At 28.9% G+C, this 18,695-nt stretch overlaps 1 protein-coding gene across 1 annotated transcript; it reads right to left on the bottom strand.

Moving 5' to 3' along the window:
* Window positions 1-1,263: 1,263 nt before the first annotated feature.
* On the bottom strand, window positions 1,264-18,695 carry LOC130950860 (heat shock 70 kDa protein 18-like). The gene is made up of 3 exons (XM_057879459.1): window positions 17,724-18,695; window positions 3,427-3,643; window positions 1,264-3,003 (listed from the first exon to the last, which is right to left on the bottom strand). The coding sequence occupies exons 1-3, from the start codon at window positions 18,651-18,653 to the stop codon at window positions 1,373-1,375; spliced, it is 2,778 nt and encodes a 925-aa protein (XP_057735442.1). The 5' UTR covers window positions 18,654-18,695; the 3' UTR covers window positions 1,264-1,372.

The raw sequence follows: 18,695 nt of genomic DNA, 5'->3' as shown, positions 1-18,695 counted from the left end.
TAAATCGAATTGGTCTAATTCGAATTACTATTGATTTTTCTAATTCGAATTTGGCTCATTCAAATTACATAAGATAGTGGTTTTGGAAGATTCAGATAACGTTTTTTATTTTAGTAAAATGGTGTAATTTATTCCTTCTTTTGATTTGTTTTTGTGATTTGTCCTAAAAGTGATGACAATGGTGAAGTTGGAGTGGAGTTAAAATATATCAAAAGCCTCAAGAAAATGAGATATATGAATTGAGGAGGAAAAAATAAATTATTATATTTTTGTATATGTTTATACTACAACTACATAAATGTTGTTAAAAGTAAGGTTATTTTTTTATGTTTTAGTAATACTTTTTCCTTAACGACATTTTAAAAAAAAAATTGTTTAACGATATAAAAAAATATATTTTAATTTTAGCAATATTTTTTAAAATACTATAATCAATGGTAATAAAAAGCAAAGTTACGCTATCATTAATTATATTTGTTCTTTTGGATCATCTATATTATAACATTATCTAGGTGTTGTACCACATTGAAATATTTTTTCATTATTAAAACAAATGTTAACTCAAAACTAGAACTTTTCATGAGTTGTGAACAAACATTTTCTTCAAACGGTAACAAATTGAAGATATTGTTTTAAACTAAGCAATTTTGTTGATTAATTGCGACAAAACTTGCTCAAGTCCTTGTCCATGGATTTCAGCTAAGCCTTAAGAAGCAAAAGGTCTTCGCAAATCCAAACCCATACTGGAAAGTTTTCCCTTGACATCATGAAATCTCTCTCTTTAAGCCTCAAGTTTGGGCAATAGTCACCACTTCCATCACCAAGACATATGATCCTTTTGTTTTCATCACCATTGTTTGATAGTGAATCTTGTATACTCTCTATGATTAAATATTGAATTGATTGAAAAACATGATTTAATTTGAATTTTGAATAAGTTTAGAACCTAGTAATTTGTAGATCTCTATAGCCAAGATAAAAATCATACAATGTATATGAAACATACTATAATTTCATTTAAGGGTTTGCTACTGATAAATGAATTGCTGCATACACAAAGTGATATTCGAACCCTCCACACTTATTTAAGCGAACGAATGAGCAAGCTACTCGACAACTCAAGTTAGTTTTTACCAGAATATATAATAATAATAATGAAATAAGTGATCTTTATAAAGGAACATTTTTATAGTGCGTCCAATTCAGTCAACACATTAGCATTTACCACATTCAAAATCTACAAGACCTGTCCATGAAAATACCTTTACAGAATGCATCTACCATCAACTCCAAATCTCCTTCAGATGTCTGTCATAAAGATTTGCATTACAAACAACATTAAAAATTCAACAAAAGTAAGATCTGAACAAAACTATCTAGTCTTAGCTCTAATGGGCTCAAAAATGAGCTTAGATTCATTAAGACACTCGACAAACACATCAGTTTCTATGTTCTCCTTGTTACCATCATCAAGCAGAGTTATAGCCTTATCAATTGCAGAATTGAGCTTCTTCTTATCCGCGGGACAAAGCTTAGAACTGATTAACGCTTTCTCCATGTCATAAACATAATCCTCCAAAGTAATTATTGCATTAGCTTTTTCAAGAAACTTCTCATCTTCAACCTTGTATCTCTCAGCTTCCTCAATAAGCCTTTCAATTTCTTCCTGTGATAATCTTCCTTTATCATTTGTTATGGTAATCTGGTTTTTATTTCCATTAGTCTTTTCCTCAGAAGTTACAATAAGGATGCCATCGGCATCTAAATCGAAGCATATCGATACAGGATGGCCCTTAGGAGCAGGAGGGATTCCTGAAAGTGTATATCGACCAAGCAAGTTGTTATCACTGGCTCTTGTCCTCTCACCTTCATAAATCTCTTCAAGCACATGAGATTGATTGTCTTGAACTGTGAAGAAAGTTTCTGATTTCTTTACAGGAAAGGTAGTATTCCTTGGAATCACAACACTCATGACATCTCCCATTGTGGCTTTACCAAGAGACAGAGGAGTAACATCCTGCAGCACCAAATTTGGGGCACTATTCTTAGAACCCCCAGTCAACAAAGCCGCCTTAACAGCCGCGCCATATGCAACAGCTTCATCGGGATTGATGCTCTTACAGAGCTCCTTTCCGTTGAAAAATTCTTGCAGCAACTCCTGCACTTTGGCTATCCTAGATGAGCCACCAACAAGGACTACATCATGTACACTTGCCTTGTCCACATTCGAATCAGTGATGCATCGATCTACCGTTTCCAAGCACTCTCTGAAGAGGTCCATATTAAGTTCTTCGAATCTAGCACGCGTGATTGATGAATAGAAGTCAATTCCTTTAAAGAAAACATCCAATTCAATGGTGGCAGTAACGGCATATGATAAAGTCCTCTTCGCCTTCTCACAAGCAGATCTCAATCTCCTCAAGGCTCTCGCGTCACCACTAATGTCAACCGTGTTCTTTCTATTGAATTCTTTAACAAAGTAACTGACTATTCTGTTATCAAAATCCTCTCCACCAAGGTGAGTGTTTCCGGCAGTAGCCTTGACTTCGAATACCTTACCCTTAATGGTAAGGAGAGACACATCAAAAGTACCACCACCAAGATCAAAGATGAAAATATTTCGCTCTCCAGTGCAATCGGATCTTTTGTCAAGTCCATATGCAATAGCAGCAGCCGTTGGCTCGCTAATTATTCGCATCACATTAAGACCTGCAATGGCGCCAGCATCTCTGGTAGCTTTGCGCTGAGAGTCATTGAAATAAGCAGGCACTGTAATAACGGCGTTACAAACAGGTGACTCTAAGTACGCCCCCGCAATCTCTCGCATTTTAGTGAGAACCATAGATGAAATTTCTTCGGCAGAAAAGTGCTTCTCTTGATCCTTGTATGTAACAACAATCATTGGTTTGTCATCAGCACCAGCAGTGACCTCAAATGGCCACATCAACAGATCATTCTTGATAACCGGATCACTATATTTTCTACCGATGAGTCTCTTAACATCTGAAAAACAAAAGAAGGAAAATAAAGAAATCTTTTAACACAATTAAGTAAAAAAAAAAACTACTCTTATATTGGGAAAAAGGGTAATGTCTATAATAGAAGCAGCTGCATTTACAGAAAAAACCTCTGTGGACTAATACTATAAACAATAAGTAGAGTTTCTTTATCTTGAACAAGTTTCTAACTTCACTTTCACCCAACAAGGGTAGTGAAGATGGACCGAGCATAACAAACCAGCAAAAACACAACTTGAAATAAGAAGTAAAAGAAAAAACAAAGTGGAGTTTCTTACATTATTATTTTTCTTAATGTATCCGAAAATACAAAGAGACTAATAATAATAATTGTGAAAGTTAGAAATCAAGAAAAAGAAAAAAACACATGCACAAATTGAAAGTAAGAAGATTACTATTATTACTATACCGAAGACAGTGTTAATGGGGTTAGCGGCAGCTTGGTTCTTAGCAGCATCTCCAATTAGCCTCTGATTGGCAGTAAAAGCAACGTAGGAAAGTGTTGTTCTGTTGCCCTGGTCATTATGAATGATCTCCACTCGACAGTGTTGTTCCTGCCATACGGCAACACAAGAGTACGTTGTGCCAAGGTCGATTCCCACTGCATGTCCTTCATATTTTCTGGGCTTCTTCATGCTTAGATTGAGAACAAGCTAAGCGGAATGATGAAATCTTGTGAAAAATCAAACTAGTAGTAGGATTTGCAATTGAAAAGCCATATGGATATTTGTATTGTAACTCGAAACTTGCTGTCTTATTTTAATCACCACATAATTAATTATTGAGGATTGAGGGAATATCCGGTCCGGTCCTGACAATTTTTGCGAAAGAAAACGAGGTCCCTAGAAAAAAAAATTACATTCCGACCCTTGAAATTTTTTTGGTGAGACAAAATAGCCCTTATGCCAATAATTTGTTTTTGGGGTTAACGGAACGTGAATACGTGGCAAGTTAAGATGGTAATGTGTCCGTTAAATGTCAGCTTGGATTGACATATTAATGAATCACCCAATCCGGTACCTAACAATTTTTTGAAAATATAATTTCGTATTTTATCTGTACTTCACAGAACATGATGAGTCCTAAATGCCTCTTCCTCCTTCCTTCTTGTGTAGAACCCTAACTGTCTACTACCATGAGCCATAAAGATCATTCTTTGGAAATTAGGAGTCGCAACCTGCGTGATTATAGTGTTGGCGAAGAAAGTAAGTGCTGCACCTTTTCTTCTGGAAGAGTTGGGAAGCCAAGAAAGAAGAAATTCATATCTCCAAAATGTCACTGTGGATCCTATGCAATTCTCTTCCAATCTTGCACAAAACTTAATCCGGATAGTTTCTTCTTGGGATGTCTTAATTACAATGTAAGTATTGATTTTTTTTGAATATTTCTTAAATTTGAAAAATTTATGTAATTTTGGTTTTTTTTAACAATTAAAATTTTTTATTTTCAGGCACCCATTCCACATTGCAAGTATTTCAAGTGGCTAGATATATTAATTTACGAAAATATGGATGAGGACATTACTTCTAACAATGCTATTTTAATGGAAAGGAGATTGAAGGAGGTAGAACATAAAATGAAGGAGTTAGAGATGGAATTGAATTTGAAAAATTAAAACAAAATTGAATCTCAAGGTGGTAGATATTACTTCAGATGTTTTAGGCTTATAATTTTGGGTATAATTAGTATCATAATTGCTGTAGTCTTTAGGACATATCCTAAGTAATTGTCATAACCTTAGGCCTTAGTTGTGACATTTTGTGATAATTATGTTGCATTGTAATGCTTTCAAGATGTAACTGAAATTGTGTAATATTATGTTTTATGTTAATGAATTTGCTATCATTTTAATCTGAGTTGATCTTGTATAGAAAGAAATTAGATTATATTACAAATGTGTAATCACATAATTTGATGGATGAAAATATAAAAATCTGGGTATGCAATGATTGTAAGCTAAATATATGTTTCATCAAATTAAAAAAAGTCTATACAATATGATTTCCAAATGGAGTATATGATAATAAAGATGGAGCTATAAACACAATCCAAAATAGTTCCATAATCTACTATAATAAACTTAGCACCAAAGTATGATTGTTTGTACTGTGCAATAGAAAAATAATATGTCTCTAAATTGTCGATTGTCTAACTTATATACAAGCGAATTCATTTACAACTATTAAGGAACCAAAAGATAATTAATTGAGTTCATAAGATGCATATGACTCTTCACTTATAGACCAACAAAATACATGAGTCTTCACTTGGTGCTTTTAATCCATTAATGAATCTCCTCAAGTGTTAGTTGGAGGCCTAAAATCAAGTGTTGGCATGAAGGTAAACAAGCTGCCGGATGCCCCTGAGGTAGCTGGTCCAAGTGGCTCTAAATGGTTTTGAGTGGGTGGTATTGGCGGCCTCACAATAGTTTGCTTCATTCGAAACCCAACAGGAGGTCCAGGAATTTGTTGTATAGCCTGCACAAGATAGAAGAACCATTTCAGTACAAAAAATGAGCAAGACAAAAGTCACCAAATACAATCCTATACTCACAGGTCCATCATTAGGAGGTGCAGATTGAGATAAATCAATCTCTTCACCAAAATCTACGTTGGGCAAGACTTTTAGTTTTGGCATCTTTTTCTTATTTTTTTTTTGCCTTTGCTTAGAAATGATGATGCAAATATAACATATAGATTCAGCAATTTGCAATCAACAATATAGGACAAACCTAGCAGAATTAACATAATTAAAAAAATAGAATACACAAAATAACAAATGCAATCAATGGATCATGTTGTTGTCCTAGCTTGTTTGTTGCTGCTCCAACGAAAGTTTCTGATTGAGTCTTGCTTTCTTTTTTTGTCTTTTTAGTCTTTAACTGCCAATTTGGATCTTTAGGTGTACCTTTGCAAGTCTTGTGATAATGACCTTTCTCTCTACACTTACTACAAGTTACTTAGTGTGATCCCCTAACTTTATTGCCAATCACCATTTTGATAAGAGCTTTCCTCCTCCTAAATTTTGGCCGGCCAGTCGGATGTACGATTGGAGGAGGAAGAATTCCTTGACAATCTATGGAATCCAATATTCCTCACTGTTTACTGGTTGGATCACATAGGAGTATGCTGCTCGGATAGCATCCATTATCAGTGACTTCGTTGCATTACATTAGCATATTATATGTTAGATTAATTATATTAAAAACTTCGTTGCATTACATTAGCATATTATATGTTAAAATATGATATATTTTTTATTGAATAAATTTTAATAATAATTCTTGAGATTCAGGGCTACTACTCAACGTGATGCTCAAAATTTCAATTTTACCATTATATTCCACTAAATACGATTCTAAACATCATATAGTGGTTCCTGAATATCTTTTCAATAATGATTTAGTTGCTACAATACTGACGTAGCATCAGTTCGTCATATCTAATAGCTAGCTTAATTGACAATTCTAATTTATATTCAATTTAGTCCCTCCTTCTGTATATAATCCTAACTTCTCAAATTTTCAAAAAAGTTAATTTCTTTTTCTTATTTTTTTGCAAAATCAATCTGAGTTCAAAGGTGGGATTCAGCACTATCTTGAGTCAATTGAATTTGGATGTTAAGATTCGAGTTTCCTTGCAGCGCTTCTTGATAAAAATGTTTTAACATTGACCTTAGACTTAAAGCATGATCTAGTGGACTTGGCTCAGGTGTCACTCGAACGTGCCTTTCCGGTAGTAATTATCCCTTTTGGTAGAAGAAGGCTTCCTTTTCCAAGTTGTTATTCATTGTGAGGATTGCAGCATTCCTTGGCATTTGAATGGTTTGTGTCCATGTCTTTGCACTTTCTTGGAGTAATGATTCTAAGACCCGGTGGAGACTTTATTATGTCGACTAAATATGACAGCTTTGAAGAAGAAGAAGGAGGTCGGTCAGTCTCACTTTAAATCAAACTGTTTCTTGCAATTCATTATTTTCTTCACCCCATCTCTTTTTTTTTTTTTTTTGTGGTGCATTCTTGCATTACTATACAAGTAACACTGATGCATCTTTTTCTTTTCCAGCCATGACTTTATTGACAGCATCTATTGGTTGGAATGTTCTGGCACATAAAAGTGATGACGCTGGTGAAGTTGGAGTTAAAATATATCAAAAGCCTCAAGAAAATGAGATATATGAATCGAGGAGGAAGAAATAAATTTATATTCTAGTATATGTTTATACAAAAGTAGCTACCTAAGTGTTGTTAAAAGCAAAATCATGTTTTTTTATATTTTAGTCATATTTTTTTTAATAATGCTACATGTACATTAAAATTAGCCATTAAAGTAAGTCACAATATAAAATACATATTTAAATACAACTACATATTAAAAATAAATTAAATTACACATATATTTATACACAAATATATTGGTGGTTGATTTTAATGACTAATTTTAGTATATAAATAATATTTTTTATTTTCTTAGCAACATTTTTTAAAAAATATTGTTTAACAATAAAAAATATATTTTAATTTTAGTAATATTTTTTGAAACTGTAATCACCGCAGCATAATTATACTAAAATAAATATTTTTATGATATAATGTTATTTTATTATTTTGATTAACATAAATTTAGTATATACTAATAATGGTAATAAAAAATAAAGTTACGCTATTATTAATTATATTTGTTCTTTTAAATCATCTATATATATATATAAAATTGTTTAGACCACATTGAAATATTTTTTCATTGTTAAGACAAATATGTTAAAGTCAAAATTGGAATTTTTCATGAGCTGTAAATAGAGGTGAAAACAGACCAGACTTTGCTTTTAATAGATCTGACCTGTCATATAGTTAATTGGCCTGAGTCTAGTCTGTAGTCTGTTATAGTTTTTTTTTAAGTATTAAAATCAGACCTATTCTCAGTCTGACTTGGTCTGAAACTTGTTAAAAAGCCTGATATTTTTTTTATAAAAATAAAAATATTATTTAAAAAAATTATTTTTAATAAAAATATTTATATCTAATATGTCATATTTAATATTTATAAAATTTTTTAAAATATTTAAAATATACAAAAATATTTATAATAAAATATAATAAATTTAAAATATCTCATAATTTTGTTAATAATAAAAAATTATTTACATATTTAATTATGTGTTAACAGGCTCAGGCAGACTTAACAAGTCAATAAAGCTAATTAGTGAATCTGAATCTGACCTATTAACATATTAAAACTTTAAGAAGAGTCTAAATCTATTCCTATTTTATAACAGGTCAGGTCAAGTCAGACTACGCCGCTTGACCTTTTTTCACTCCTAGTTGTGAACAAACATTTTCTTCAAACGGTAACAAATTGAAGATATTAAGTTTTAAACTAAGCAATTTTGTCGATTAATTGCGACAAAACTTGCTCAAATCTTTGTCCATCAAAGCATGGATTTCAGCCTTAAGAAGCAAGGGTCTTCGCAAATCAAATCCCACACTGGAAAGTTCTTCTTTTGCAATAGTCACCAGTTCCATCACCAAGACATATGATCCTTTTGTTCTCATCACCATTGTTGGATAGTGAATCTTGTATACTCTCTATGATTAAACATTGAATTAATTGAAAAATATTATTTAATTTGAATTTTTACACATCTACTTAAATATAAAAGTTTAGAACTTCGGATCATAATTCATAGATTTCCATAGCTAAGATAGATATCATACAATGTGCACAAAACATATACTATAATTCTATTTAAAAATTTGCTGGCAAATGAATTGTACATACACAAAACGAGATTTAAAGATTGACACTTTTTTAAGTGAATGAGTGAACTCAAATTATTTTTTATCAGGTTATTTAATAATAACTAGTGTATGTTCCCGTGTCCTACACGGGATAATATATAAAATTATATAAATTTTTTATTAAAATTTAAATGAAAATATATATAATATATTAAAAATAATTAATATTTGTTTTAATCAATTTAAATTGGTTGAATGGTCATTTTATTTGTCTGTTTAAGTAAGTATTTAGAGTTCGAATTTCATCTTGTGTGTATAACAATCCATTAGTTAGCGATAGACCCTTAATAAATAGAGCATTGTCAATGTATGGTGGATTAGTCCTCGATTTGCCGAGTTAGGAAATCCGTAGAAAAAAATTATATTTGTCTTTAAAATAGATTAATTTTTCATTAATTTTTCATTAACTTTTGTCTTTGTTAAAATTTACTTGGGACAATTTTATTTGCTGGTATCATATTCATTCTTGAAGTCAAAACAATATGATCAATATTGTTACTTATTAAAATTTCACATTTTATGAAATGATTTTTAAATTTTCAAATTCATAAACTTATGTCATTACAAAAGTTATTAGATCGATTAATATTTCTTGGTAACATGGTGTACCAAAATACCATCATTGAGTATTAATTAGTGTAAAGAGAAACCAATAACAACTTTTGTTATTCAATATATAATTTATTCTATTGAAAAAAAATTAATATTTCCTAAACATGTAAATTCATTTTCTTCTAATTTCTTACACCATTTTATTTGACAATATTTACCATTAAAAAATAGTAAATGACTATACTATCCTACAATATATATAATGTACAAAGTAATTTCTTATCTTAAAATTAATTCTGGTTAGTGAGATAAAATTAAAATATTTTTTTATTTTCCTACTCAAATTTAAATTTAAATTTAAAATTGATTAACAACTCATCTTTTTTTAATTTCAATAAAAAAATAAATTAATTAGATGCAAAATATTCATCATTTATGAATTTTAATTATTTAAATTTTAGTTACCAAAAATTAAGTTAAAAACTAATTATAAACTTAATAATCGATAATATATATATATATATATATATATATATATATATATATAGTACGTAAATAATAATATCCAGTGTATTGATTTTATTTTTTACAGAATTAATGTATAATCTATTAAGAATTAATTTATTATCCAAAATTTTTTTCATAAATAGTGTAATATGTGAAAATAATAATCTTATTTTTTATTATTATTTAAGAAATTCTTCATAATTTTTTAATTATGTAATTAACTTAATTAATAATATTTATTATTATTTTTATACTTAAAAAATATCAATTTATACTATTTAAATATTTTTCACTACTAATAAATAAATAAGTATTTGCACTATTATATTTATTATCCTAGATGATTACTTAAATTACTTATTTTGTATATTAAATTATATTTTGTATGTTAAATTTATTAAATATTAAGATAAAAAAATTGTTCAATAAATTATATAAATAATCATTATAGAAAAGAAAAAAAATTATATATATATATTGTCCTGTATATATTAAGATTATCTATTTTAATTATGTGAGTAATTTTTGTTATTTTCACTTTTTCATTAATTAAAAAATAATATTTAAAACTAAAAAAGAGATAATTAATTTTTTTAATTTAAATTAAAAAATATCTTGTAAATATATCTAACTTTTACATATACTAAGTATTATAATATTAAATAGTATAGTATTTGCTATAACAATTACTCAAAATATTAATCTAAGATATATTTGGGTCTAGTAAGACTTCAATGTAAGCAAGATCAACTAAAATCCATTGTTAAGGTGCCAAATCTGACTTAGTTTCATTATCTTAAAGGCCTAATGCAAATGAAGTCTACGCGTCCCCTCTTAAATCGATTCAGATTGGATCTCCGTTGCTAGTTAGATATGGTAATGAATACTCAGGAGAGCGTGAGAAACCCCCTTTCCATCCCTCGCTCCTATTTAAAAAAAATGCTCCTGTTCCTTATCCGTCATTGCAAGTTCCTGTTTAATTACCCCTTAAGAAACACAAATCTCCTCTTAAATTAAAGTTTATGTTACATCATTTTTATAAAGTCACATGTATCCTTGTTATAATAATATTAATAGAAGATAAATGGATAAATACTAAACAATTGTTCGGATATAAGATGGAAAATAAGATGAAAGAAAATGGAAAGAAAAGTATATTTTTTGTGTGTGTTGTTTAGATGAAGAAAAAATGAATAGAAAGAAAATAGAGTAAAAATTTTCTTTTACTTGGATGGAAGAAAAAGTAAAAAGAGAAAAAATTATATTAGAGTAAAATTATATTAATATTTTTATATATTATATATAAATTATATTTCAAATGGTAATTCTGTATTTTTATCCATGTTTACACTTCTGCATCAGTTTTCTTCGCAACTTTGAAGAGAAAAAATTTACATGAATTCCACATACACTTTTATGGTTTCCATTCAATTTCTTTGTTGATCCAAATAATGAAAAATTGATTTTTTCATCCATTTTCTTCTTTAGCATTTTATTTCTCTACAAATTCTTCTAATCCAAACAATGCATAAATAAGTTACATTTTTCATATATATAACAATAACTAATATCACATATTAGATTAATTTACGTTGATAAACCAAAGCTACCCTAAAATTACCTGAATCCTCCAAATCCAAAAATGTTATCTAGTTGTCTCTATTTACATTTTTATATAAATCGAATTTAATGAATTCGAATTAGGGTAATAAGTAGTAAATCGAATCTATAGGATTCGAATTACTTGACATTATGATTCGAAAGTAAATTGAATTCAAAGAATTTGAATTATGTCATTCCTTACTAAATCGAATCTATAAATTTCGATTTATATGGTCCATGCTAAATCGAAGCAATAAGGTTCGATTTATACTCACTTAATAGCAATCCAACTCATTGTTAATCGAATCATTCGATTTAGTAGCATAGATAGCATCTAAGTAATTCGAATCCTATAGATTCGATTTAGTACAAAAACTCATAATTCGAATTCCATAAATTTAATTTACATAGATATGTAAATTGAAACATGCACGTAGCCTTTTTTTACTTTGGGAGATATATATAAAATTGGTTTGTAAATAGTTTATAAAAGTGATTTACCCCACATATTATAACTTGTGAAATCATAATATTTTGAAAAGTGATGTATAGACAACTTAAATGTTGATAAGACATTTAATCAATGAATATAAAAGATGAAAGACAAAAATTAAGATATATTTTTGTTAAAAAATTCAAGAAAAATATTCTGAAGAAGAACCTATTAATCAAGTTTTTATAAAGTGATTTACCCCCAATTATAACTTGTGAAATCATAATATTTTGAAAAGTGATGTATAGACAACTTAATGTTGATATTTAATCAATGAATATAAAAGATGAAAGACAAAAATTAAGATATATTTTTGTTAAAAAATTCAAGAAAAATATTCTGAAGAAGAACCTATTAATCAAGTTTTATGAAAATATTATAAAAAATTTAAAATATTAGTAAATAAAATAAAATCTCTTTTAAGAACTATTAATCAAAATACATAAAAGCACATTCTGATTCCTAGATATAGAAAATAATAAGAGAATAATTCAAATTAAATTTATTTATTTTATTATTTATTTATTATTAATTAAATTATTTAATATTTATTTAATTTTAGTCAAATCAGATAATATAATTGATTAGTTATAATTAATGTTGTTCACTCTAATGGTATAATTGAAACATATTGAAACTTTAAAAGTAAAATTAAAACTAAATGTTAAGGATAAAATTAAAATAAAATTATATTTACTATCTTGTAAAATTTTTTAATAACAATTTCATTTATACGTCTTTAAAATGCAGCACTTTAATACAATAATATTTTTATTAAAAATAAAAATTATGATAAATATCTCATATATTTGTTAATAAATTATATACAAATATTTTTTAAAGTATATCATTTTTATTATACGAAAATAACTTAAATACCTTTAAATGTGATTATGATAATGCATTAATTATTAGATTTTTTATTAATTTATATTTAATAATTTATCTATAACTTTTAATTATAGTAAAAATGTAAGATATGATGCCAAAAAAAAAGCTAAAGCGACATAAAGTTTTCACTAACAAAATATATATATATATATATATATTTTTTTTTTTCATTTTTTAGACATGTATTTATTTTTTTAAGTTATACATTTTAATTTATATAAATGAATGACAATTAAATGTACAAAAATGTACCAATTAATAAAAAAAATAAAATTTAAGATAAATATGTCCTAAACAAATTGAAATTAAATAAAGACTTTTAATTATGATCATTAATTATAAAAAATATATAATTACCTAAAATATAATATTTGTGTAGTAACTGAAATTTAATTACTAATATAAAAATAAGGGCAATTTACGTAAATAAATAAAGTGGGAGAGATTTACGTAAATGTGCAAATCTGTTTGTTGTTACGATTTTGTGCAAAATGGATTTATGTAAACCGTGGCAACTCACCACGGTTTCTAAACATGCATAAACCGTGGGAGGTCACCACGGATTAGGAGCAATTTTTGTAGGAGGAAACCGTGGTAGTCACCACGGTTTATGAAGGAATTTGGCAAGCATAAACCGTGGGGAGTCACCACGGTTTATGAAGAAACTTGTTTGCACATAAAACCTTGTGGGTCACCACGGTTTATATGTGGTAAATAATGGCCAGAAAATCTTGTTAATTTTATGTCCAAGAGACACAAAGCTGTTTATTATAAAAATCATTATTTTTATAATAGAAAGAGTACAATAAAAAAAATCAGATAATACTAAGAAATGATTTTTATAGTGCTTAAAAAATTGATGTCTATTTTACTAAAAATAAAAAAATTAATATTTTTTAAGATGATGAAATTTAATAAATTTAAAATATTTAAAATTTGGATGTAAAATAAATTAGAAAAAAATTAGACTCTAATAATAAACACCATGAAATTTTTGGATTTTTTCTATTATAAAATAAAAAATATTTTTAAAAATAAATTACACTAACATTAATGTTTGGAATATGTGTTTTTATTTTTTTATTTTGAGTTTTTATGAAGTTTCAAAATCTTAGGCGAACTTATAAAACTACTCAAAGTTCGTTTAAGCTTAAGGTGACCTCTCTCATTATACATCTTTATTTTTTCATTTATAAAATAAAGATTTATTACACTATAACATTTAATGAGTACAATAAAATATTACTTGTTAATATTGGTATATTAATATTCATTAACATGCTTATTAATAAATCTTTTATATAGATTTAATAAATTCACATATAAGTGTATTGATACATTAGTATTTGTTAAATTTAAAATAAAAAATATTTTTATATTAAGAATATTAATGAGTACTATAAAAAATATTAATAAGTAATTATTTTATTATGTTCATTAATATTTTTTATAGTATAATAAATATTTAAATATAGTGTAAAATGAAAATAGGATAAACATAATGAAAAACTAATTGATAATACATGTAAAAATTTTATAGTATATATTAGTCAATAATACATAAAGAGAACGAAAATTTTATTATAAATATTCAATAGAAATAGATGATTTTTTTTCTTTATAAAATGTACTATATAGTGTGTATTTATTAGGCTGCCTTTGTTTTCAACAACAAAATAGGATAAGACACTGAAATAGGACAGGACAAGACACTGATGGATAGACCACAAAATTTGTGTTCTTGTAATTCTGCTTGGTGATAAACTAAACAAATTATGAAAATCTAATTTATTCTCATTTTTTTCATTAAAAAAATTTGAGATGAAATATAATTATAAAAAATTTAACAAGAATAATAAAAATAAAAATAAGTGTGTGTCTTGGACATAAAATTAAAAGGTTTTCTGGCCATTATTTACTACACATAAACGTGGTGACCCACAAGGTTTATGTGCAAACAAGTTTCTTCATAAACCGTGGTGACTCCCACGGTTTATGCTTGCCAAATTTCCTTCATAAACCGTGGTGACCTACCACGGTTTCCTCCTACAAAAATTTGCTCCTAATCCGTGGTGACCTCCCACGTTTATGCATGTTTAGAAACCGTGTGGGTTGCCACGGTTTACATATAAATCCATTTTGCACAAAATCGTAACAACATACAGATTTGCACATTTACGTAAATAACTCTCCCACTTTATTTATTTACGTAAATTGTCCTAAAAATAACATATAATATCATTTCATAATCAAATAAGTGTTTAATCAAATAATTTAATATTTATATAATAATATGACAAAATAAATTAAAGTTTGAATTACTACATGTCAACTTCCATCTAGTAGAATGCCTAATTTGAGATATATTCATCAAATAAATAATCAATAAAATACTTATCCGTACTTTTATATATAAAAAAAATTATACATGAAGAAAAAAAGAAGAAGAAGAAAAGAATAGTTAAAATAGCAAGAGCTATAAAAATCACGATTCTTATAATTTTGTTTGGCCATCTATATATATAGTAGACCAGACAACTATGATTATCTAACAAAATTAATTTGTATTTATTGCACTCAACTTGAATAAGTAAGAAATTATCTTATTTTAATTTAGTCCTTAATTTAAATTATTTAAATTTAGCTCAATATATATGATTTGATTTGATTATTAGTTGAAAATATCTCAAATGCCTATTTTATTCATAGATTTATTATTTTAATGACTAATAAATTAATCAAATTAATTAATTAGTACACACAATAAATTTGATTTAATAAATTAAAAGAAATAAATTAAAAATATTAACAGAATATTAAAATAAATAAATTAAGAAATACTACCAAATTAAGTTGATATAAATTATAATAAATTATATAATATTTAAATATCTAATCAAATCAATTAGTTGATATAGTTAATTTATCGTAATAACTTGTATTTAATGAGTTAAAAGAAATAAATCGGAAAACACTCTTAAAAGCATGCAACGTCAGCTCCATCATTAAATGCAGAAATCCGATTTTTATATAATAGAATAGATAGATGAAATCAGTTTTATAATGCGGACAATTCGGTCAACACTTAACAAATTAGCATTTACCACATGAGTAATTCTTGGCATACAAGCGATTAAGGCTTGTAAGCCTTACAAGTTCAATTAAAACTAATGCTCAAAACACGCTTCGAACCATTCTTCTTGCTCTTCGTCTTCTCCTTCTTCTTTTCTTTCGTTTTTTGCCTTCTCTTTCTCCTTCTTCTTCTTCTTCTTGCTGCACGTTCTTCTTCCTCATACTCTTCTTCTTCTCCTTTTCTTTCGTTTCTGCACGTTCTTCTTCATCGTCTTCCTCTTCTTCTTCATTTACGTTCTTTTCTCTCTGTTTTATCTTTTTTTTTTCGATTTTTCATGGTAAAATCGTTTTTAAAGAAGAAGAAGCAGTAGAAGATGAGGAGGAGAAAGAGAAAGAGTTCTGAATTATGCATAAGATGTATTTTAACAAATTTTGGGTGTATTTCTTTAAATCTTTTAGGTGTATTTTCTGTAATCCTTTGGGTGTATTTCTATAATCGTTTGGGTAAATTCCTGTAACCGTTTGGGTGTATTTATGTAATCCTTTGGGTGTATTTTTATAATCGTTTGGGTAAATTCCTGTAACCGTTTGGGTGTATTTCTGTAATCCTTTGGGTGTATTTCTGTAATCGTTTGGGTGTATTTCTGAAGTTCTATTATCTTCAAAAAGATTATAGAAATACACCCAAAGGATTACGAAAAATACACCCAAAGTATTTTAGAAATACACCCAAAATTCGTTGCATAATTCAGAACTCTTTCTCTTTCTCCTCATCTTCTGCTACTTCTTCTTCTTCAAAACGATTTCAAAGCTTGATTTCAGAAACCATGAAAATCGAAAAAAAAAAACGAAGAAGAAGAGGAAGAGGAAGAGGAAGAAGAACGTTGAGTGTAGCGCTTTGAAAACAAGAAACGTTGAATAACGCATTAAAATGCCTAATAACTTGTAAGACTTATAAGTCAAAAAGACTTGTATATGTAGCACTCCTCTTACCACATTCAAAATCCACAAGATCTGTTCATAAGATACCTCTACATAATGTATCTACCAAAACTCAAATTCAACGCCAAAGATCCTTAAGATAATATCTGTCATAAAGATTTGCATTACAAACAATATTAAATCTTCAACAAAAGTTAAGACTTGAACAAAACTATCTAGTCTTAGCTATAATGGGCTCAAAAATGAGCTTAGCTTCATTAAGATGCTCCACAAACACATCAGTTTCTATATTCTCCTTGTTACCATCATCAAGCAGAGTTCTTGCCTTATCAATTGCAGAATTTACCTTCTTATCCTCAGGAGAAAGCTTAGAACCGATTAAGGCTTTCTCCATGTCATAAACATAATCTTCCAAAGCAAGTATTGCATTAGCTTTCTCAAGAAACTTGTCATCTTCAACCTTGTATCTCTCAGCTTCCTCAATTAGCCTTTCGATTTCTTCCTGTGACAATTTTCCCTTATCACTTGTTATGGTAATCTGGTTTTTATTGCCGGTGGTTTTCTCCTCAGCAGTTACACAAAGGATGCCATCGGCATCTAAATCGAAGCATGTGAATATATGATGGCCTTTAGGAGCAGGAGGGATTCCTGAAAGTGTAAATCGACCAAGCAAGTTGTTATCACTGGCTCTTGTCCTCTCACCCTCGTAAATCTCTTCAAGCACAGATGATTGGTTGTCATAGACTGTGCCAAAAGTTGCTGATTTCTTTACAGGAATTGTAGTATTCCTTGGAATCACAACGTTCATGACATCTCCTCTAACCGCTACGCCAAGAGACAGAGGAGTAACATCCTGCAGCACCAAATTTGGGGCAGTACTCTCAATGCCTCCATTCAACAAAGCAGCCGCAACAGCCGCGCCACAAGCGACAGCTTCATCAGGATTGATGCTCTTATAAAGCTCCTTTCCCTCGAAAAATTCTTGCAACAACTCCTGCACTTTGGGGATTCTAGAAGAGCCACCAACAAGGACTACATCATGCACACTTGCCTTGTCCATTTTCGCATCAGTGAGGCATCCAGCTACCGTTTCCAAGCACTCTCTAAAGAGGTCCGCATTAAGTTCTTCAAATCTAGCACGCGTTATTGATGAATAGAAATCAATTCCTTTAAAGAGAGCATCTAACTCAATGGTGGCAGTAACGGCATACGATAAAGTCCTCTTTGCCTTCTCACAAGCAGTTCTCAGTCTCCTCAAGGCTCTGGCATCGCCACCAATGTCAACCTTGTTCTTTCTTTTGAATTCATTTACAAAATAATTCACTACTCTGTTATCAAAATCCTCTCCACCGAGGTGAGTGTTTCCGGCAGTAGCCTTAACTTGGAAGACCTTCCCCTTAATAATAAGGAGAGACACATCGAAAGTACCACCACCAAGGTCAAAGATGAAGATATTTCGCTCTCCAGCGCAATCGGATCTTTTGTCAAGTCCATATGCAACAGCAGCAGCCGTTGGCTCACTAATTAATCGCATCACGTTGAGACCTGCAATGGCGCCAGCATCTCTGGTAGCTTTACGCTGACAGCCATTGAAATAAGCAGGTATTGTAATAACAGCGTTACAAACAGGTGACTCTAAGTACGCCCCCGCAATCTCTCGCATTTTAGTGAGAACCATAGATGAAATTTCTTCGGCAGAAAAGTGCTTCTCTTGATCCTTGTATGTAACAACAATCATTGGTTTGTCATCAGCACCAGCAGTGACCTCAAATGGCCACATCAACAGATCATTCTTGATAACCGGATCACTATATTTTCTACC

This window comes from Arachis stenosperma, chromosome 9 (assembly GCF_014773155.1).
Source record: "Arachis stenosperma cultivar V10309 chromosome 9, arast.V10309.gnm1.PFL2, whole genome shotgun sequence".
Taxonomy (NCBI): domain Eukaryota; kingdom Viridiplantae; phylum Streptophyta; class Magnoliopsida; order Fabales; family Fabaceae; genus Arachis; species Arachis stenosperma.
This window is presented reverse-complemented; position numbering and strand designations above follow the sequence as displayed.